The sequence below is a fragment of the Malurus melanocephalus genome, unplaced genomic scaffold, assembly GCF_030028575.1.
Source record: "Malurus melanocephalus ecotype Western Australia unplaced genomic scaffold, MMel_1.1 scaffold_192, whole genome shotgun sequence".
NCBI lineage: Eukaryota > Metazoa > Chordata > Aves > Passeriformes > Maluridae > Malurus > Malurus melanocephalus.
This window is the reverse complement of record NW_026623424.1, coordinates 1,333,770-1,356,918: the sequence shown is the minus strand read 5'-3', so window position 1 is coordinate 1,356,918 and position 23,149 is coordinate 1,333,770. Positions and strand designations below refer to the sequence as shown.

Here is a 23,149-nt window from a genome sequence, read left to right as displayed (position 1 = left end):
CTGAAATGTCCTTCAAGGACAGAGCAGCTACATGCTTTGAGGAATCCCAGTTTGTGCACCTAAAATGACTGAATCCATCAAGATTACTCAGTAAAGCAGTTTTTCTTAAGGAAATGCTGAGTTGTTGAACTCCAACATTTTTGTGGGGAGATAAATTTTGTGCTGATGGGTGGAACTTTCCATGGTAAAAATCGTGTTACTGGTTTTGAGATCAAACTGAGTAGGAAGACATTCCATAAGATAAGCCAAGAAATCAAAAGTTAAAACTTTGTGATTCTGGCTGTTCTTGCATGMATCTCTCTTTCACCACACTTGTTAAGCTTTTATTTTACGTAAAYTAAACATAAGTTGGAGGAGGAACTTGAGCTTGTATCATGCAAAGCCAGGGTTGCTCCCTCAGACTTGGAGATAAATGGATTTGTGTCTATCTTCTCCTTTATTTCTTAYTTTCCTATTAGGGCTGCAAAACTCAGTTTCAAATCTCTTTGGAAGTTCATTCCATTTCACCATTATGAGTCTGTTTTCCTTTTCACTTGCACCTCATACATTAATTTCCATCTGTGCACAGTGGATGGGAACTATATCATAGCACTGACATATCAATTCACATTCATCACACACTCAGTTATCAAGGAGGCAAAGAGTATTTGAGGAGCAATGCAACGAGAAGTCAGATATCTTGCCTTTTATATTTTCTGGCACACTTGCTTTTCTAGCAGGCTGGATTTAAAATTAATAGGGCAGAAATATCATTCCAAGAGCGTGCCAGGTTGARTTCTCCCATAGGACTGTAACTTAAGCAAATGTTATGATCTATTGTTGTTTCTGTTTCAAGCCCAAACGCGTTATCTCGTGTTGTCTTACATTTATCTASAGCACAGAAATAGCTGGTGCAAGTATTGTACTCTTCTCCATGTGCTCACAGATAGTGCACTCAATTCAAATATAATTTTGTTGATTATTTATGTTACATGACCCCATAGTTTGAAGGAGCTCTGAAAAGACATTGTTTTATAATGAGGTATGGCTGTTGTTTTAGCATAAACACTGATAAAGACAGAAACATGGTGATAGTGAAACAGCTCCAATTTTCATTTTCTTGTTCAGTACAACCCTTGGGAAACAGCAGCTGTTTATCTCAGCTTGCACTGTTCCATATACAGACCCATAGCAAATATCAGCTACAGCTCTTGGAAATTTAATAATATATATAGTAATATAATAATACATACTAAAGAACTCAGTTACGTTAAACACATTTATCTAGAGATTAAGATTTTATTTTTTTTCAAGAAAGAATTAACAGGATAAATCTCAGAGGAAAGCACACACAACTGGTACAGTAAGGTATTCCTCCAGGCAAAGCTGGTGTAATTTCCTAGCTAAACTCTACCAGTATTTATGGAATGTACTTTTGTGGTGTTTTTGTTTTAGTCTCATTAGTAAATAAATAAAAATAGAAACAAAACTCTTTAAAAGAGTGTTATCATGCAACTGGTGACTCCATGTCTGTCCTTTGWCAGTTTTATCAGATTAACCCTCAGATTAAATAAATGTAAACTTCAGCAAAGAGGATGTTCCTGCATTCTTCCTAAGAAAAGCCCAGCTCCAAACCTTGAAAGAAGGGGGATGGATGTGGTACACAATGCCAGCTTGGCATGCTGTGTTTAAAAAAAGAATAGTTCATTAAGTGGCCTTCCTGGCTTCACTGCTATTTAGGCAACTCTTCTGTTTCATAGTTTAATTTATGTAAGCATTACCAGCATGGAAACCCATGAGAATGCAGGACAAAGAATGAGAAAATGTTCATGGAWGTGAGATAAAGAGGAGCAAACAGTAAATTTTCTTAGGAATAAACACCATAGAAAACAGTGAGGGTAAAAATAGAGTATTTTTTAAATAGTTTTCTTTTGCAGGACCCAAATCGTACCCATCTCCAAAAATTGACAAAAATCTTGAATTGGCAGAAAGTACTTTACGAAATCAAGACTTTCATCCATATAATTAGTCATTTGAAAATACAAATGAACAAAAAAGCAGACTAGCATTAAACTTTCACCCTCCTTCACTTGATCAAAGTAATGGAGAAACACTCATTTCTGCCAGATAAATGTATTAATTTCTTTAATTGCATTCAAATATTTTGTCTTTCATGTTTGGTTCTGTTCATTTTATAATTTAACTCCAACAAGAGGAAAAAGAGAGAGGGAAAGATGCCAATTAGAGTAGCCACTGGGGGAAAGACAAGTAAGACTAGATTTCTCAAGTCTGAGCATAATAAATAGCAGAGATTAGTAAATCTAATGCAGGGATAATTTTACTATCAAAGCAATTCACTTGGAGAGAAAAAAGCTTCTGAGTAAAAATGACAAAATGCAGAGCAATCAACGAGTGGGCAGCTTGGTTTCTTTGCATGAACAAGCCAGTTTGAGGGGTAAATTAGTAGCTAATGGTTGGTTAATTTACTAATCCTAAATAACAGTCTTGAATACACAAAACAGGAAAAAAAAATTGAAATTAATTAAAATAGGAGTAAGACAGAYGGAAAACTCATTTCACAATTAGATGTTCCCAATAAGTAGTTGTTTATAGAGTGAACTGTGGGATCGAAGTAGTGACACACATTGTTTCCTGCATGAAAWATTTAAGGATATTTCACAGCCCTTTCAAGGTTCAAGATGCATTTCCCTTACCGGAATGATAAATCTCTCYCCTGACCATAATTGCTAGTTATGTTTTGATCATGAGATGAGGGCTGTTCATCTGATATTTTGGAATACCATGCCATATATGGGAAGCATACCTTTCCCCACTATTCACTCTTGGCTTRCTCCAGCTAGGCTTGGGAGTTTCTGGTTGTGGCTTCTTTTAATTGAGTGGAAGAATTCATGAAATAATTACATTAATAATAACGTTGCTTAGTTGAACTGGGAAGAACGGAGGAAACCAGATGTTCAGTGAGCAGCAGAGCTACTGAGTCTTGGTTTCTGAAGGAAAATACTTCAAACCCTTTAYTGTAGATGGGGAAAAATTACTCGTGGTGCCACTGTGCAGCTCCTGCTGAATGAAATGCAGAGATGAACTGTGCCAGCCATTCCCTCTGTGGCCTCTCCAATTAACATCCTTCCCGCTCTCTCTTTTCAACTCTTGTCAGAAAATATTCATTTCAAAGGCTTCTGCTCCACTGTGAAACTTGGCTGAAATTAGCAGATGGGATTCAAAAATGGTTATGAGAGGGCTGAATACTCAACGTGGTTGTCCAGTCCTCATTTCTGTAGGAAAATGAAGGAATATTTCCTATGGAAATGAGGCCAGAAATACTGATACCTCAGTCGGTGGGATGAAGTCATGTTCTCTACCTTTGTTGTCCCTCCCCACCCAGGCTCCAACTCTCAGCTRTCGTTCAGCATCGCCTCCGGGGACAGCGCGGGGCAGTTCGCCATCGACAGCCGCGGGGTGCTGAGCATCCGGCAGCCTCTGGATCGGGAGAGCCAGTCCTTCTACAGCCTGGTGGTGCAAGCCCACGACATGGCCCCCCCTCCAGCCTCCAGGTACACCAGCACGGCCCAGGTGTCCATCATCCTGCTGGATGTGAACGACAGCCCCCCCAGCTTCATCTCCCCGAAGCTGACCTACGTCCCYGAGAACACGCCCATAGACACGGTGGTGTTCAGGGCGCAGGCGACCGATCCCGACAGCGGCCCCAACAGCTACATCGAGTACAGCCTGCTCCGGCCTCCGGGAAACAAGTTCAGCATCGGGACCATCGATGGGGAGGTGAAGCTCACCGGGGAGCTCGACAGAGAAGCCGTGGCCAACTACACCTTGACTGTGGTAGCCACAGACAAGGGCCAGCCGTCCCTTTCGTCATCTACGGATGTGGTGGTCGTAGTCCTGGACATCAACGACAACAACCCGCTGTTCGCCCAGAAGCTGTACAGAGTGGAGGTGGCAGAAGATACTCTGACGGGGACGGATTTAATCCAGGTGCTGGCTACGGACGGAGACGAAGGGACCAACGGGCAGGTCCGCTATGCCATCATCAGTGGAGATGGCAGCAATGAGTTTCGGATCGATTCCGTGACGGGGGTGATCACGGTGGCCAAGCCTTTGGATAGAGAGAGGAAGCCTTCCTACACGCTGACCGTTCAGTCATCTGACCGCGGGAGCAGCCCCAGGACCGACACYGCCACGGTCAGCATTGTTCTGAGGGATGTCAACGATTTCATTCCCACCTTTGAACTTTCTCCCTACTCTGTGAACGTCCCTGAAAATTTGGAGACGCTCCCTAAAGTTATTCTTCAGGTGGGTACATTCAGCAATAAATAATGATCTCTGACAATTGCCGACATGCTATTAACGTTCAGTGTCTTTCCTTCAAAATTAAAAAGGGGCAAAACAGCAAAAAAGTTGCTCCTTGGCTTTCGTTGGACTTGCAGTCATTTGCCTGTTTTCCTTTTTGTTTGAATGGGTGAGGCTTTTTTTACCAAAAATTTTAAGTTAAGCTTTGAGTTCTGTTCATGTTTCCCCACCTATCCTCACGTCTGCCTTCACTGGGACTTTAAGAGTCTGCTCTATCTCTTGTCTCATTCTCAGCTTCCATGCAACAAATCTCTCAATCTGGTCATTGCCTACATGGGATGAGGCTGTGTGCCAAATGTTGAGAGAGAACTAAATGGATTGAGACAGCAGGACGTGCAGTGCTTGCTCTCATACAGAACTCAGCCTGTACCAGGTCATTTGTGGTTTTCACTGAGCCCCAACACAGTATTACTGTATTTATGCTTGAGAAAAATAGGTAATCAACTATTGAATATTTTCAAACTGTGCTTTTTAGGTCTGCCACCACTGTGTTAAACATTTTTTTACAATTACAGCTAATTTATACTTGTAGCATTTGAATTAATTTAATCCGTTAACTTGGATTATTATCATTGAGGATGTTTCCTTTATCCCAGTATAATTTTACAGACACACCAGGTCTTGATAACCATTTTTTTTTTGCATTGCTTGTGTAGGTTGTGGCAAGGGATGACGACCAAGGGTTGAACAGCAAGCTGAGCTACATGCTGGTGGCTGGCAATGAGGAGGGAGCCTTCACTCTGTCGGGCAGCGGAGAGCTGCGCCTGGAGCGGAGCCTGGACAGGGAGGCCAAGGAGCAGTACCTGCTGCTGGTCACAGCTTCTGATACAGGTAAGGCAACCAAAACCTCTCTTCTGCTCAGGTCATGTGCAAAGCATGGAGTTCTGGACAGAAATAAATGTTTTCATGGTGGTCTGAAACTTTAGTGGGTGGAGATTGGGTGGGTTGAATGGAGATCTCTGCAGGGAGAGGCTGGGCTTAGCTGATGTCAAAGGGAGTTTGGTTCCTGGAGGTCAGGATTTTATTTTTATGTCCAGTTGTCTGCTGTTAATAGTACTCACTGCAGGTTTAGGGAGGTGGATTTTTGCCCTGCAGTAGCAAGTGGTCCATCCTAAGTCATAAGACCTTCACGCATATAAACAGCAATAAAACCCATATAATGTTGGCATCACAAACGTGCAGAGGTCGCATCAGCGACCAGAAAACAGCTAACAACTACCCAGTTAATCTTACTGAAATCCTAGCCCTGAAAAGTAATAAGAATTTGCATTTCATTATTTTAATTTTCTGCTTTGCTCAGCATCCAGTCATATGTTTGCTCCACAATACCAAATTTATTCCAAGTTTTTTCATTTTAAAACAGGACGTGAAGTCTTGTTAGGAAGATTAATTGCACTTTCACTTGAGGTATCCAAGCACAGAATTTTGGTTTCATATTTTGGTGTATTATTAACAAAGACATCCTGCATCATACTTTGGACYGGTCTCCAGTCTCCCATGGTTTGATGGATTTAATTTACTGCAGAACTTGTTCCTGCTTTCCAGCAGTAAAAATAGAACCAAACCCAACATGTTGACAAGTGAATACAGTTTTGTTTTCTGCCATGCTGTRTGCAGTATCTCTTGTGCCAGTGACAATAGCTATGGCTTATATTTTCCTATTGCAGCAGTGCTCAGGTATTCCACAGCTGAAGCTGCAAAACACAATTTTAGGACTTGAGGTATCATTTGTCTTGTGCTTTGGCTAGAGATGCTGTGTGCTTTATGGTTTTTATACTGGTTTTCCATTACTCTGAGCCTCAAACTGCTCACTTGTGACTTGGACTTGCTTGGGCTTGAATGTCCTTACGTTCCTTCGGAAGCTGAGGCTGGATTTGTAAGGATCACAGATCCTTCACATCTCTTTGGTCTCTCAGYCCAAGCTGGTGGAATCAGTGAGGGCAAGAGAGTGAGTACAGAATACCTGAACTGATATGGGGTGTCATGCAGCCAACAATTATCGACCTTCTTGGATGAGGGAGGGGAGCAGAGCTCAGCTGTACCCCATGCCTAGCACTGTGTGTAAGCCAAGAACAGTCTTTTTCTACACTCTGGTCCCTAAAAAAAACAAAAACCAAACAAAATCTAGGAGATTTAACCAACAGTTAAATCCTGCAGTCCCAAATGAAAATATTTAGCTGTGTTGGGAGATCTGTGCCTTCCAGGTAATGCAGGGAGATGTTCATACATGAAGTGTGCAYGGGGCCTTTGCCACAAGTGCTGAGAACAGCAGCATGTTTTATGAGTTCCTGTGTTTAAACAGGTAGATAGCACACTCATTAAACACTGTTTGAAACTTCCTTTTTAAATTTGCTGTGCTCCTGTAAAGCTAACAAGTTCCCATGCCCTCCTGCCAGTGTCAAAGTGTACTAGCAAGCATATTCAGAAGCAGCTGCTCAGTTATAACTTCAAGCTAAATGTAACTGCTTTGCTGTGTTTAAGTTTACAAYCTGACTAATCCACAGCTGGTGTGATTTGGGATAATTTTCAACCAGGCTGGTGAATAACAAAAACTATCATCTTCTGGTTGCACTGAGAGTTGTTCTGAATTCACACCAGCAAAGAAYACATTGAAAATTGTGATAGCTGTCATTTATCTAAACTAAAACATCGTAGGAAGTAGAAGTCTTCAGTGGAAATCAGYGGCAAAACTTCACTTGATTTCATGGAAGAAGATATGAATCCTGGGCATAGATATCCAGGTGGTACCACTGGCTGCTGCTAGCCAATGTCTGCTTCATTAAATGAGGTATTTCTTGCCATRCTGGCAAAAAGATGGGAATGACACAATCTTGAAATGGATAATAAAAGTGTTTGGAGTATTTATGTTCTTGAGCAGCTGCTAACTGTTTATCAAAGAAACTCTCACAGGTGCTTCCAGCTCTTTGCCTAATGTAATTATTTCCTTTGAGTCTCTTAGTTTGTGTTTGTTTGATAATTCTTAGAAAGGAGGATTTTGCATGCAGACCAGTCATCCAGAAATTCGCATGCAAAACAGGTAGGGAAGCTGTGCCTGACAAAGAGTCGAAGAAAGCAGACTTGTCTGAAACTCTCCACATCCATTTTATATTTGAAAATGAATCAAGGAAAAGGTATTATCCTTTGCACTTTGAGGTTGGCTTTTATTAGCTGTAATAAACAGTCTCTCAAGTTGTCTTTAGCAGCCCAAAGAACAGTCTTGCCATATATGGTGCATCTGATTTAAGGTTTGGGTTTTTTTTTTACAGATAAAAATCACGGTACACATCCAGATGCACTTAACTCTGGAAAAGTCTATCAGGAGCRAAATTCTGTCTGTCCAGCCCTCTTCCCATTTTTCTTAGGGTCTGCATCTCAGTTTTTATAGGCTGYACTGACTGGTTGAAAATATTCAGAGATGATATCCTGCTCATAGAAGTCTGTGCCAACTCTTCCTGTTCTTTCCAGGAAGCAGACACAATACATATTTAGAAGCACCATTAGACATTGGAACTAATGGATTCTCAACTTAGTTTTGGCTGTTTTCCTGGTCTCCTTATCCATAATCAAGGATTTCTTGCTTTTCTTATGTTTATTTTCACTTTATCAAGTTTTGACTGTGGATTCTTGCAGTGGTACCTTAGCCTGTGTAAGGGGAAGTTRCTGGAAGAAGGATGATTTGTAATTTTTCATTATTTTTCTCTGGAGATACCCATCCAATGTACCTTTATAGGTTTTACAGCACGTTTTGGCAGCAGGTACGCTGCCTATAACAGCAAGGGAAGGATTAGGATGTGGTAAAGCGTGGAGCCAGCAGGGCTGCAGAGGATCCAGTGCCTGTGCCCTCAGGGATCTCTGAGCTCTTTCCTTGCACACAGGCATGCTCTCCCAGAGCCTGGACATTGGTCCTGGGCAGAATCTGTCCTGAATCCTGAGAAGAATTGTGARTTATGGAGAGCTGAGCTGCTCATAAGCGTTGGGGACAGGCCAAGTAGGGGACTGCTGGTGGGGCCACRTGTGCCAGCAGTGGAAATCCAGGCGCTTGCTGGAGAAATGCTTTCCCAAGCAAGAGCTCCCCTCAGGCCCAGAGAAGTCAGTGSTGATAGATGCATTGTCCTGGCTCTGGCCCAACTATTCCTTGGCCTTGCCTGCTGATCCTCCGCCCGGTGCTCAGGGTGGATCGCGGGTCGGTGGAGWSTYYTCTSTGYGCTGGGGGAGGGGAMAGACAGACAAAACAGCTCCTGGTGCTCTGCTCAGTGATTTGTGTCTGCAGCCTGCCTTGTGCCCAGTGTCCACAGGACAGTCTGCACAGAGGGGTTTGATTCCTGCCTTGGTTTATCAACACTCTTCCCTCACTCTGCACTTCCACCGTGCTCTCACTGGGCTGGGTCTGGGATGCTCGAACTCCACTCCAGGTAGGGGATTTACAGGGACACACCAAGCATCCATCATTGGGAACATTCACATCTTCCAGAGCTGTACACCTGTGGCTTTGGCCGAGTAATAAACCATAATTCAACCCCATAATTTAGCCATCCCCATTCAGAACCTTCCTGCAGCACAAGAGTGCACGGATWATGAATACAGCGACAGGCAAAGTGATGGGCTGTGGAATAACAGGGTAGTRTTTAGATTGCAGATGCTGCCCCAGAATGTCTGCTAACATCAGCACCAAAAACCTACACACARYTATTTGAATGTGTCTTCWYGGGTCTGCTTCTACCACATAAATCTCTTCTGCTTTGCTGTACCTTTTTTCATGGCAAAATGGTTGGGAAAAGAGACCTTTTACTTTTTTTTTTTTTTTTTTTCCCCGTCTGGTGGGGATGCTCCACTAGGTAAACATTCACTTCTGGCAGCGTGACAAGAACTGGTGCAGCTGCTTTTATCATCCATGTCTTTAACTCTTTGAGCAATTTTCTGGACAAATGTTAGCATTCCAACAGTCGTCYTCCTTTTATTTATTGATTGCAGGGATGTGGAGTAGCACATCTGGAAAYCTGCTCACTGCCCAGGACTACTGTTTAAATAAACTGCAGCCACCACCTCTTGATTGGGTTGGTCAGAATGGCACATTGCCACAATAAAACCATAATCAAATTCTGATGTTTCTAATTAGAAGCTGTGTTCCCGTGTTTTGGGATTTTTTAATTTTATTTTCTTAAATAATCTATTTACTGATTTAGATAAATAGTCCTGAAAGAAATGAATAAGTGGAGTGATTATTATATTTAGTTAGCTGTTCTTTGTATACATCCCTGGCCTGGATGAAAAACAACCATATGTTTTTTCTTTAGAAAATGTTGGTCCCCGATTTATGCATTCTTTCCTTCAAGAATGTAGGAGGGCAACCAAGCAGAGAGGTTATTTCCTTCTCAGGAATTCTCTTCTGAGCCGGGCTTTTGGTTCCTTTCAATCCTAAAATTAAATGAAAGATGACAGTGCATTTCAAGATGTTTCCCAGTTTGGGGTGACAACAAAAAGCTGTATTTTCTAGTAATGATTAGGAAGTCTTAAGACTGTGTGAGGTTTATGTGGCTAAAAGACATTAATATTCATCCTGTTTGCTTAACAGGCACTCTATTTCTACCTGAAATGGATTCTACAATGTGAAAAGATGTTGCCTGAAAAGAATGAATATTATTTTTAAAACAAATGTAGCTATTTTTAAATGTTGGTGCTGTCAAAACAAACAAGTGACTCTAGTTTCAGCTAGAGGTGTCCTGTGTGCCAKGCTTTCTGTGCAGTGTCTGAATACACCCTTTGCTGAGGCTTTGGTGAGCTCAATGGAGCTGATGCCTGCTCACCTTGGTGTTTAGCAGCTGACAGAGGGATTGCTCCCTTCTGTGGTCTTCTTTTATGGCACAGCAGTTTCAAAATGAATATTGGGTTCTGTCTCAGCTCCACTTTATTTCCTTGTCTTTGTGGAAGCCCTTCCTTGTGTCACTGCTACTGACTCCAGACTAGTTTAGTGGTTTTCTCTTTCACTGGCTTTGTTATTTTTGCACTTTTAATACTGGTACTACAACTATTGTTGTAGTAGTTCCACATGTTTTTTTAATTTATTTCTAAATGGCACTGTGGGAGAACTGGAATGGACTCATCAATGAGTTCACAGTGTTCATATTGTCCYACCATCATCCAAAATCAGGAGATGAGAGAATGGACAGTGGCATTTTGTGGTGTGGGGGTCTAACAGCAGGGTCTTGCCCTATCACAGAGCCTAGAAACTGCCAGTGCTCACTTTGACATTTTTCTCTAGAAGACAAAAGCTCCAAAAGTGATTTAGGAAGTGGGTTTGTGGCAAAGTCAGTGTGATAGCCCCTAAGGAGTTACTGTCGARGAAGACAGCATATCAGTGTCTATAGGATGTGACACATTTCCTCCCCAAAGGAGATGAGCCTTTAGCTCATCCCCTCGGAGAGCTGCCCCATGAGATGCATAAAACAGCCCCRGAATACCATTTGAGGGATTTAGTCCTCTTTTTGGGCTTAAACCTTCATTATTAGATCACCATTTTCARAATAGCCCAGCAAGAGTCTCTGGGCTAAATCCAAGCACATAAGTTCTCTGGGGTTTGGTGCAGGAGAGTCTGACATTCAGGCTGGCAAAGGGCTCAAGCTGACATATCTGTGAAAACAATGAAAGATTTTCACTCAGATTCAAACAATGCATAGGATTTCTGTTTTCAAACCAAACCAAACTAGTTTGAGAGGGAAAAACAGCAGGTATATCTCTTTGAAGAAAAGATTCGGGTACATTTATTTTAACTGGAAAACAAGCTGGAATATAATGCTTAATATGTAAAAATTTTCAGGGTAGAAAGAATTGTCTGTTTTTCAGTTTTCAAGCTGTTACACTTCCTCCCTTACCTCTTCATTCGTTCATCTTGGTCTGATTAGTTTGGAACTTYTACATGAAAATTAATTTTAAATTGTTCTTCTGCGTACATCACTTAACTGTAAAATTGTTTCATGTCTGCTGATGAGTTCTCTGAGTGTAATCTGTTTTGCAGAAGAATACTTGGAGTAGTTGTTAAGCAGTTTATCAGCCTTTGAGAAATACTGATTTTTCCAGTCGTGGTGATCTTAAACCATTTTTTAAATTAAACATTACACCTTGTAAATTGTAAGTCTGCTAGCTCAATCTTCAAATACAAAGCTACAATTTCAGGAAGCTTTAATTGCAAGGATAAAACAAGTATAACTTGCACATATGGCCTGAACATTTATYCTGCCAGTTAATCTTCTTTATTTATACAGGGTGTTTTTAAAGTGTAAGTCAAAATTGTGCATTACAGGAATTTTGCTKTGGGATATTCAGGAGTCACAAGCCATCAAAAATTGCCTTAGTCAGCAGTCCCTGCAGGAACCAGCTTCTCTGTTTTTTCTGTTTACAGCAATAACTTATAAGAAGTAGNAGCAATAACTTATAAGAAGTAGGAGTAATTTGGTGGTTTTAAGAAAATACTTTTTTTTTTTTTTTGTTAATGGCTCTGCCTTTCTTCTGAGTTGCAGTTCCACTTCCTTTCAATCTCACTTTCCACTTGGGTGGGGCACATGGCCATGTTCACTCTCCCAGCACCGTCTGCCTTGTGGGCACAGGGAGAYCATAAAATGGTTTGGGATGGAAGGGACCTTAAATCTCACCACATTCCAACCCCTGCCAGGGACAGAGACACTTTCCACTAAACCAGGTCACTCCTAGCCCTGTTCAGCCTGGCCTGGGACACTTCCAGGCATGGGGCATTCACATCTTCTCTGGACAACCTGTGCACAGGGAAGAATTCCTTCTTTGCACTCTTACAACCAATCATTTGCCAGTTTTGGTTTTTTGTTTTTTTTTTTGTTCTTTTTTTTAAGAGCATTATGTTCAGCATTTTCCTTAATTGTTCTTTTTCTGAAACAAATTTGGTAGAAGGGAATTCTTGCTCTGGAAATAAATGCATTTCAGGCTAAGAAATGTGCGGTACCTACATGTGAGATTGTTGAACAGCTTGTAGTTGTGCTGAATATATATTCTAATTTTTCTTTATTGCATGTGTTTTGTTCTCGGTCTCTGTTCCTGCAGGCCCAGGTCTGTAGCTGTGCTCCAGCTTTTTCTTTGTCTTTCAGGGTTAACAGCTGCAGGAAACTGCTCCTGCTCAGAGGAAGAGAACAGGGATAGGGAAATGTGTATATACACCAGAGGCCTTAAAACTGCCTCTCTGTGTGCCTGCAAGTCCTGTTCTTTCAGCAGCATATTAAATCTATTGTAATGTGGTGTTGCCCCTGTTCTGAAGCTCCAAAGCTTAATGAATTCGTAGGATGCAGCCAGTCAGGAATTTTGGTATCCAAATTTAAAACCCACGTGGATAAAACCAGATGAGCTATCCCATTGTGCCTCACTATTTGGGACAAAGTTTCCTTTTGCACTCTCAGAACAGGTGTGAGTGTCTGTGTTTGTGCACAGGCATCWGCCTGAGCATGGATGGACGTGTTTTGTTGCTGGAACAAGGCTGGACTCTGGTCTAGTGATTAATTTATTATTTGGGGTTTTTTATTTTTTGTTCTCAAATTTAAGCTCTATTTGCTTCCAGCTTATTTTGGCTGCTAGATGCGGGGGATGAAATTGGCTTTTCTAGTACCTGATCTAGTACAGAATGTCCCCCCCCCTTTTTTTTTTTTTTTTCTTTTTTTTTTTCTTATTAGATAATCTTTGCAAAAGTGCAGATTTGTCCCAATCTATTCTGTCTGTCAATCTATTCCCTTGGTTTTTGAAGTACAAGTTCTGTTTAATCTGCTTTGGGAACAGCAACTACTTTGTACCTAACTGTGAGAAAAACTCAGATTTGAGACACTCAGAAATTTTGAAAGTCTGAGTTTCCTGCATGGTTTCATTCACCAGTCACCCRCTGAACTGCCTGCAAGTACTTCTTGCTTCTAACTTTTTAATATCTTTTATTTGCCACTTATTTCTGCTTTTGTCTCAAAATAATYTAGGTTCACCACTTTTTTTAATACTTACCATGACAGCCTGTGGTGAAAAATTGAGTAAGAAAAAAACAAAGCACAGTCAACACACCCAGCCAGGACAAATATTTGTGGTGCAATCCTGTAAAAAGAACTGCTTCTTTTTCTCATTTCAAATACGCAGTTTCTTCTGTGTTCTTGGAAAATAAGCAAAAGTCATCCATGTTCCAAATCAAGCTCCTTGTGCACTAGAAATGCAAAGTGTAATGYAGCCTGATTGCATTTTTCCTTAATCTAAGTCTGTATTTACTTTAAAACTCACCAGCTGAGTGAGGCTCAGCACACTCCGTCTGCATTTAAATGAATTTAAAAAGATTGGCCACTTGACTGTGAGAAAGGCCTTGTTTACTTGAGTGAAAAAGTTAATTCTCTGTGATAACACACACAACTCTTAGTCCTGGAACTCATTCACTGAGTGTTTGACTGGAGAAGTGGAATCCGCTTTGTTGCAAAGCAACACATTTCAGTGAGGCAAAAATTCCATTTCTGTTAAATCGCTTTCCAATTTTCAGGATAATGATGTGTTTAATTTACCACAAAACATGGTAATCTGCCTGCAGTGTGAGTCTTGATTAGTCATTTAGATTCATTTTAATCCTTTTTTTTTCTTCATTTTAGTGAAATGTATCTGTGGGCTTTTTACGTAACTTCATTGTTCGTTTTCTAGCACTTAATTTTGATATTTTAATGCTGGCAAAAACTTCTGAGTTCCTGATTTCTGAAAGGAATGATGGTTTTACTATCTGCTGCGCTCACCATGGTGCAGACAGGACCTAGAAGCTRTTAAGGCTTCAAACAATATGTGGATGGTGTACTGGACACATTCTCCTATTTCTAATTTTTGCTGCGAGCCAAACAGCACCACTCTGCCGAGATAATTTCCAATAGCATCATCTTTTCCTGAGCTTTCTTGTAGAACCTAAATGGCTTTGCAAGTTTCCTTCCATGGCTTTTCCTTGCTGCTCCAGTGCACTGGGATCATTCTTCGCTCTCCCTGGGGTCCAGATGTGGTGTGGGGAGCTGAACAAGTGCCATCCTGCCCCACATTCCCCATGGATGTTCCTTCGTGTCACCTCCTCCAGTGTCCCATCAGAGAGCGGGGACAGAGCCCAGTGCTGGCTGAGCCCAGGGTGGCCTCTCATAACCTCCCTCTGTAACTCATCCTCCACCAGGGGCCTCAAAGAGCAGGATCCCAAGGTCTGCTCCTTCTCTCCAGCCCCAGACACATGTTTACTTGCAGATGTAAGCAAAAAAGCTGACATTTTTGGAAGGACATCCGTGGGAAGCGATTTTCCCCCTGAACTCAGTGTTGCTGTTTTGACACTAGCCCAGGTTAATCTCTGTTTCAACAATGACGTGTGTGGGACCGTCTGCTTAATGTATATGTACAGCTGCCACCTAGAAAATAAACTGTGCAGTTCATGGAAACAGACTGCAGCACAGAGATGGGAAATTCAGAATGATGATGATAATATTAATGTATGAATGGCACCATCTTATAAATTTTTCAAGATTCTCATGAAACAGGAGCAGCCAGTTTGATCTCTCTCATTTAGTTCACAGAGTCACTTCTGTGTTCTCTGGTTGTTCATCATTTGGTTCCTTCACTCCTCCATCCTTCTAGAAAACTTTTTTTTCCAGCATGGATATTCTAAGCCTATGGTATTTTGGGATTTGGAAAAAAACCTGCTGGTTGTATAACACTAGAGAAATGCTCTAAATGAGGAGTGTCTGACAAAGAAATAGTTGCTGCTTCTGCTGAAAAATAGTTCAGGCTATCATGAAAAATCATAGAATTTTTTAATATGAGTTCACTAAGGGAAAAGTGCATGTTTCTTTGTGGCTTTAGCCCTCAGGACTGTTTTTAAAAGTACTCAGAGGCTTGTGTGGCTATGTACAGCAGTTTTAGCTAGGTTGTAACATATCTGGTTTATTAAGAATGGTTTGGGGTCATCTTGTGTGTTTGGCTAATATTGCAGAATTTACACTAAATTTACTGCCCTTATTTATGCAAAATATTAAGAGCAGTTTGAATAAAATAGAGGTGATGCTTTACTGTARTAAGAATAACTGACTTGGGGAAGATGTGCTATTGAAGCAAAACTAAGAAATCTGGGAACTCAGCCTGACCATGGAAACTACTTCTCTCACCACAAATATGGYATGTACATTTTATGAAACCTGCTTATTACCAAGGGCCAAATTCTGTGGTCCTTATGCAAGCACAGCTTTCACTGGAAGTTCACTGAGGACGGTAGAATTTGGCCCCGAGCTATTTCTTTTCCATATGAAATTACTTCATTTGTAATTTCCTCTTCTTATATTTCTCAGTAACTGCAGAAATGTGAGCTAGTCATTTAATTTCAACTGAGTTAAAGCTTTGAGGACTCTCCCTGTGAAATTGCAACTTTATCTTTCAGTGTAATAGAATAAAGGAGTAAATTTGTGGACGTGATATTTTGCTTAGAGGCAAAAAAACCCCACCCTATTTGGATAACTACACAGACAGGAAACCAATGTAAATACGTGAGTTTTTCCATTGAAGTAAGATGAGAAAGGTTTGGGGTTTTGAACCAAAGACCAATGCCTTGGGATGTTGCAAACATCTGAATTAATACTGGGCTTCTGGGATGTGTCTGTGAGCGCTCTGCAGCCACAAGCCAGCGTTGATGAGGTCTGGGTTCCTTATATTACCCCAGTTAATTTYGTTAGTGTGGTGCTCAGCCTTGGCTGGAGTATTCCCTTCTGCAAGGCTGATGCAAGTGAGCCCACACCGCGCTGCATGGTGCCTTGTAGACACTTCCAGGGAGGAAGGGCAATTGGAGAGTAAGGGATTGGGGCATGAGGCAAAGGTTGGGATCTAAAGGCGCTGCCACCTCTTTTTTTTTTAGGAATTTCCCAGCCTTGGCTTTGTCTCAGCAATTACCCTTAAAACAGTGAGCTTCRGGCTTCAGCTGTGAGCTGGCTTTCTTTTCCAGGCTGAGCTGCGTTACTGATGCTCTTTGAATGTGACTTACCCAAGATTAATTTCTGAATTATATATAAGTTGTTGAATCAGCTGCGAAACTTTACAACTTTCAACCTTTCATTTCATTAGCTGCGAGATGAATGTCAATAAAATGCGTTTGGAAGGCCAGAGCTTGATGACACACGCAGCAAACGCYGCTGAGGACTCTCTTTCGTTTAATGCAGAAATAATAAACACTTCACAGGCAATATTTCAGCAATCAAGAACACTTTTGCAGGCTTTTCTATCTATATGTRTTTGGCTAAATGACAAAATCGTGAGTTAAAAAAAAAGGCTAAAAAATGAGTCAGACTTATTGCCTTAATGTAACCTTCCTGGCTGAAAGTGTATTAATTGGCAGGGTGAATTACCTCAGACTGGAGCAGAGAAAGGCCTCTATTGTGTGATGTGAAACCTATACTTCTTGGCTTGCACGTCCTTTCCTCGGCATTGTGATCCTTCCCCTCTGATCAGCAGCCCTCAAACTCAGCCTTGTGAGATTTATAACACCTTTTGATTGGAAGCTCTGTCATTCAGCCCATCTGGGCATTAAACCAAGTCACTGCACAGCTCCTTGTGGTGAAAAATCCTCCTTCCTGAGCAGGGGCTGCTCCCAGTTTCATTTTGCGATGCAGTGTGGTGCTTGTGCAACCTTCAAGGGTTAACATGTGRGGAAATGGGTCGTTGTTTCTCCTTTTATGTAAAAACTTGGTGTTTGGAGCCCTTGCCAGGAGCAGATGAGACCCAAGAGCGGAGCCTGCCTCCTTCCCAGCCCTAAGGTTGATCTCCAGCAATAACCTTGGATAGCAGAGACCCAATCATCTGCCGGGCTGGAAGGGCTGGGGCGGTCACACGGGGCAGCCTGTGTTCCATCAAGTGACAGCTCCGTGTAATATGCCTGCCTCACGGCAAGGACTCCACCAGTCTGGCCCAAAGCAGTTCATTATCGCTGCTTTTTTCCCCATCCAGCAAATGCTGGGCTTTTGCATCCGAGATGGAAGGGRAAAGGATGCAATCTTGGGTAAAAGAGGCACGCTCATCATCTGTCTTTTTGGTAAAAGGAGCCATAACTCACGTGTTTTGTGCTCCACTATCACTTTTTCCTTCTCCTTCCTATGTGTTCAAAGGAAGGAACAATCCCTTTTTTCCCCAGGGACCCTCAGTGAAGAATTTGGTTAGCAGAAGATGTCTTGCTGATTCTTGGCTGAAAAGGGATGTAATGAATGGACTGACAAAACTAACATGAGCTTGTAAAARTCTTCATTGTCTTTTTTTGGATTTGACAAAGGAAAAGCTTAAGAGAACAAATACTGAGAGATTKCACATGAATAAACATGCTATTTCATGCTCGTTGCTGCTCATCAGAGTTGAGTTTAGAATAGCAAGGAGGATGAAAGCCCTGGGTTAAATAAGTTCAGTCTGATTTCCCGTAAGCCAGTATCCCATYGGAGTGAGCTTATTTGCTGCTATAGATGGTTGCTTCTGTGGAGAAAATGAGTCTGAACAGRGCTGGAGACTCACTGCGACCTTCTCACCGCTCACAGAAGGTCTCCCCAGGTCAGGGGTGCGACCGGCAGTGGAAAAGCCACGTGGAAAGCTGGGTTTTGCCACTGTTTCCACTCTTATTTGTTCTGCGGATGAATAAATTGAGGGCTGGAGTCCTCACGTCTGTCAGCGTGCCACCTTTGAAGGTCTTCTCGCAGAGAAAGAGGAAAGTCAACCACATCTTCAAATTGGTCCTAATTGTTACAGGAAGCCTTTCTGAGCAGTTCCAAGACCATCTTTTTCCACTGAGCTTGTATTACAAAATATTTCTGGAATTAGATGGAGCAAGAAAAATAATAACTTCTTTTTTCTTGTCTTTCACAACTTGTACTTTATGTCAAGATGACTTTGAAACAAACCCAACCCTGTCCTCCGCGTTGAACTTGCTTTCTTGCTCCGTGAACTGTGACATGCTCAAGCGCTCGGCTCTAAATCGGGGCTGGCAGACCTCCGATTAGCAGGCTGGTGTTTGTAACCTCTGGCACTTTGTATCCCCCCCTTTCCCCCAGGATCTCCTGCCCTCACTGGCACTGGAACCATTGCTGTCACAGTGGATGATGTCAATGACAATGTCCCCGCGTTCGCCTTTAACATGTATTTCGCCACGGTTCCGGAGGATGCTCCCACRGGGACAGATATTTTGCTCGTCAACTCCTCGGATGCTGATGCTTCCACAAATGCTGTTATTAGGTAGGTCGATTACTGCTGCTCCGTGTAATACTGCCTCATATCTTGCCTGAAGATTTATTTTTTTCCCCAGCATCCATCACCAATGTGCCTTAAAGCTGTAAGATGAAATAGAACAGCTTTATGTGTGTCACTAAGTTATTTGGGCAAATCTGTCTTTTTTTTTTAAATATGTTTTTAGAGTTACTTTAAGGACAAGTGGAGTTGCAGAGTTACTTTGGTCTTTACTGAGTGAAAAGCAAASCAGTTTAACTTTCACCTGCACCCACTACCTGCCTTGCTGCTGCATTCACACCTTTTCATGCACTGAGCAATTTTCACTGCAAGCCAGCAGGTTCCCTGAGTAAATTTTTGGTCAATGAATGTCTTTAGTTTAACATGAAAATCACACAAGGTAAAGCATAGAGTTTACACCATTCAGAAAACCRGTAAAAAGTTAGAATTTGGCATTTTTGCACTGAATGCCAAATGGTTTGCAGGGCTTAGTTGATGGGACTTAACTGGGCTGAACACTGACATTCCCAGTTCCACAGATGAGTAATGAAGATGCTGAGAGGCAGTGACAAGCTGAAGATTATCTGCTGAGGACAGATACATTGCAAATGGAATGCAAAGCAAATTTGTATTAGTTCTTAATCAGAAGGACACGCAGGTGATCTCACCACATTTAACTATTGTGGSTGCAAACATCGCTGTTTCCAAACTCACAAAGCAAGATATAAAAGCTTCTTTATTTACTTTTGTTAGYTCACCTCAGTTTCTTCTTCAAAGAGCATAAGAGTACCAAAAAATAAAGTGTCACTTTCTTTTAAAGGAAGTCAAATAAAACAGAACTATGTTATGGCAAAACAATGTCTATAAAATWCTGAAGTATTTTCTTTCCACCTAGCAAGAAGCCAAAAATAGAAACTTGACATTTAGACATCTTTGGATATTTGAAAATCATCCAAAATTACCATTTATTAAATTGTGAAACAATGAAGCTTTTAATTTTATTCACTCTTAGTCTAAGAAACTATTTCTGGCAAGATCCTTCAGGAAAAAAGAATTCCATGCAAAGCATGAATGACTGTAATGATTGCGTCCCATAATCAGAAATTATCAGAGTGCTCTTGGATTTCTTTAGTGTGGTTAAATTGCTTTAATATCTCTGCCATTAGTCTTTGTCATTCACTCAGTACCTCATCATAGAATTAGTTGATAAAAATATTTTTCCCTTCATAAGTAGCTATTAAAAAATGTTTTCAGGTTTTGTTTTACACTCTACAAGCTCAGAACAGACTTTGTTTTTCTTGGACAGAACTTGTCCAGATTCAGCATTTAAAGTAGATCTTAAAATATGGCTGGTATTACAAAACTGGTGAAAGCCAGAAGGACCAGAACATGTAAGGTCGTCTTGTCAGAGGTGTTGAGCACTCAGAACTCCTTTTCAGTCTTGTTAAGAGTCTGTTTCGAAATTAAACCTTTGGTTTCTAAAAGGAATATTTAAAATCCTTGGCTTAAAGTCAGAAAATGTGCTGTGTTTTGAAAGAAGTGGTTAATCTTCTGCAAAACTGTCACCTGCCTATACATGCCAAGACTTCTCCTGTTTCTGGTGATAACCTGTGAAGTCATTAAAGGAGGGTGATGGGGTTGTAAATGGCCATGCACAYTYGAGCAGCCTTGTTAAAGACAGTAGACRKGAGTCAAAAGGCCAGATTTTAMGTRTTTGGATCAAATTCCTTTTATGCCACTTGTCACCATTAGAGTTTMAGGGCATTTTTGGTTTTGTTTAGTKTTTTTGGAGTTGAGTTTSGRTCTTTTACACTGTCCAGTTGGTTTACGTGCAGCTATAATTCAGATTATCTGATGACGAATATAGTATGTCTTTATTATTTCCTTTAAAATAATAATTAAAAAAAATCATGGTAACATTTGAGCCACTCCATATATGTGGAAACACAGAAGAGAAAGTTTCTGTCTCTGCAACACCTCACTCACCATTACATCATTGCAAATCACAGATGAAATGTGCCGGTGCTGCTGCCGTTTAGGGAGATTTAAGTGGTGCTTTAGGCTTTGTGCACATTCCTCCCATTCTAGATGCACATTGCTAGGGCTGGAGRATAATTGCATATGGCCATCACATTATATCATAATTAAGCAATTAAAGCATGCTTGTGGCGTTGTGTAGAGATTAATGACTGAGTAGGAGAAGTTGCCACAGCTTATTACCCAGGCTGGCTCTCAATCCTCTCGGTGCAGCTTCTGGGCTGTGTTATGATTGCTGTCATAACCTGTTCGGCTCTTAAAGAGGTGAAGATAGGAACATTAATCTTTGTCATTAAAGCCACTTCCTTCTGAATCTTTCACAGAATTGCCTYCAAAAAGCTGCTACTGGACTGTACCAGGCTTCTGTGAAGGAGCAAAGCTAACTACAGCTGTGTTGGGTTGTAATATTGAACATGAGAATTGTCCATTTGAGCCAGTTTTTGTTTCCTTTGTTTTCTCAAAAATCTGTTATCTGAATTAATAAGGAATGTAACATTATCCAAGTGCTGTTAAAAATGCAGCCCAGTGCTYCCCATATCTTTGAGATTCATTCTGGTGACCACGAGCTGGGTGAGAAGTCCAAGAGAAGGGACAAACTGAGTGGGGTAGGAAGTCAGAGGAGCCTGTGCAAAGCGCTGCAGTGAGCACACAGTCAGTTCTTATCAAATCACACAGGGATGTGTGCATGCACAGCCAACGGGGGCTAAACTCTGCTCCCAATTAGTCTCTGTTAACAGGGCTCTCGGGCCACTAATTTGCTATGAATTGCTATAAATTAACATTGAAATCTTGAATAGCAAAGCTTTGGAAACAAGATGGATATTAAATCCTCATTTTATTCTGTAAAACTGTCTTTTATTTCAGAAAACAGTAGGTTTACTAAATATATTGTGTATAATTAGTATCAGAATTCTGTATAATTAGTATACAGAATTCAGTTAAGAGGTACATCAGCCTTTTGGAGTAACACTTAATGCATTAGCTCAGGGAAATCAAAACTAGAGGATGCCTCCAGTAGGCAGTTTTGAGAGTWTGTCTGATTGTATCTTTAAATATCCAAAAGCTCAGTCAGCTACTCATGTGTTAGAAATCTATCTGTGTTAAACAACTGTGCTTGGAAATCCCCAGAAATGTCATTTATGACAGGCCTTGGAATCTGAAAAAGTAAAACAGTGAGGACAGATGGAGAGTYAGAAGAAAATCTGACTGTCTGTCTTGATAGCCATCAGCATGGTGGTCTGAAGAGTATAGGAAATGGTTATTATCTTAAGGCAGCAGGCTGTCTTTTGAAATACTGATCCCATTTTTGTCCCTTGGTTTTCCTTTCCAACAGCTACAGGCTGACGGGCGGCAATTCCCAATTCACCATCAACCCCTCTACAGGCCAGATCATCACCAGTGCTCTCCTGGACCGAGAGGCCAGGGAGAAYTACACCCTGGTGGTGGTGGCCAGCGACGGGGGCGTGCCCAGGGCCCTGTCCAGTTCCACCAGCGTGCTCGTGTCCGTGGCCGACGTGAACGACAACCCGCCCAAATTCCAGCACCACCCCTACGTCACACACGTGCCATCACCCACTGCTTCAGGTAACCAGTGGCAGTGCTTGGGATGAAAGCACTTCCATARACACACAATCATGGGATGTTTGGGGTTTGAAGGGACCTTAAAGATCATCTGATACCCACCCACCTGCCATGGGCAGGCACATCTTCCGCTAGRCCAGGTTACTCAACCTGTCCTTCCAACTTCCAAGCTTGGGGAATCCACAGCTTCTCTTTTCATTTCATCTTTTTTCATTTCATCTTAATGAAATTCAAATCTGTGCCACAAAAAAAATGTTTCTGAGATGTTCCTCTGCAGCTGTTTTCCTGGTGTTATCCTCGTGTTGCATGGGAATGAGGAATAACAAACCTCAATTTGCCATCCACAATTTAGGAGGTTTTTTCTATTGTGTTYCTTCCATCCAAATTCAATTATGTTCCTGGAGTTACGTAAAGTGGACGTACTGTAAATGAGCACCCACTCAAAAAAGTGATTGTTTTGCCAGGGTTAGGAAGACAATGGCCTCTTTTTATTTCTGAAAGTCTCCTCTGAGCAATTCTTAAAGAGGATTTTGACAACCCTTTCCAAAAACACTTTGTCTATGTCAGATGTTAATTATGTTGCCTCTCCTTGAGCCAAGTGGTGAAGCAAAATAAAATATAAGTAAATCCAAGCAGAAATCTTTCTTTTGTGGAGCCTACACCCATATTAAAGTTACTTCACTCAACAAGTTAATTTCTGATTTAGTTCATGTTTTATGTTTTCACATGCATACACATACATGGATATGTGATGCCTACAGAGAGGATTCCATGACAAATGGTTTACAAAACAAATTTTCTTTTAACAGWAAAAAAAGGGCTTATTTCCATGTCTTGGATTTTGCCTCTAAATTTTGAACAATTGCAAATACTTCTCCTTTTTATGGAAGAATGAATTTGTTTACAATTCTTCCCTGTTTTCAGAACA

At 41.3% G+C, this 23,149-nt stretch overlaps 1 protein-coding gene across 1 annotated transcript in view; it reads left to right on the top strand.

Annotated features, from left to right (window-relative positions):
- The window catches only part of FAT4 (FAT atypical cadherin 4), a gene marked incomplete at its 5' end in the record, with an annotated part of 59,452 nt that overhangs the window by 5,645 nt on the left and 30,658 nt on the right, over window positions 1-23,149 (top strand). Inside the window, 4 exons of the mRNA XM_057373287.1 lie at window positions 3,383-4,305; window positions 5,019-5,193; window positions 18,432-18,612; window positions 21,974-22,224. Of these exons, the coding sequence (XP_057229270.1) occupies window positions 3,383-4,305; window positions 5,019-5,193; window positions 18,432-18,612; window positions 21,974-22,224 (1,530 nt within the window). The remainder of the gene's footprint in view (window positions 1-3,382; window positions 4,306-5,018; window positions 5,194-18,431; window positions 18,613-21,973; window positions 22,225-23,149) is intronic.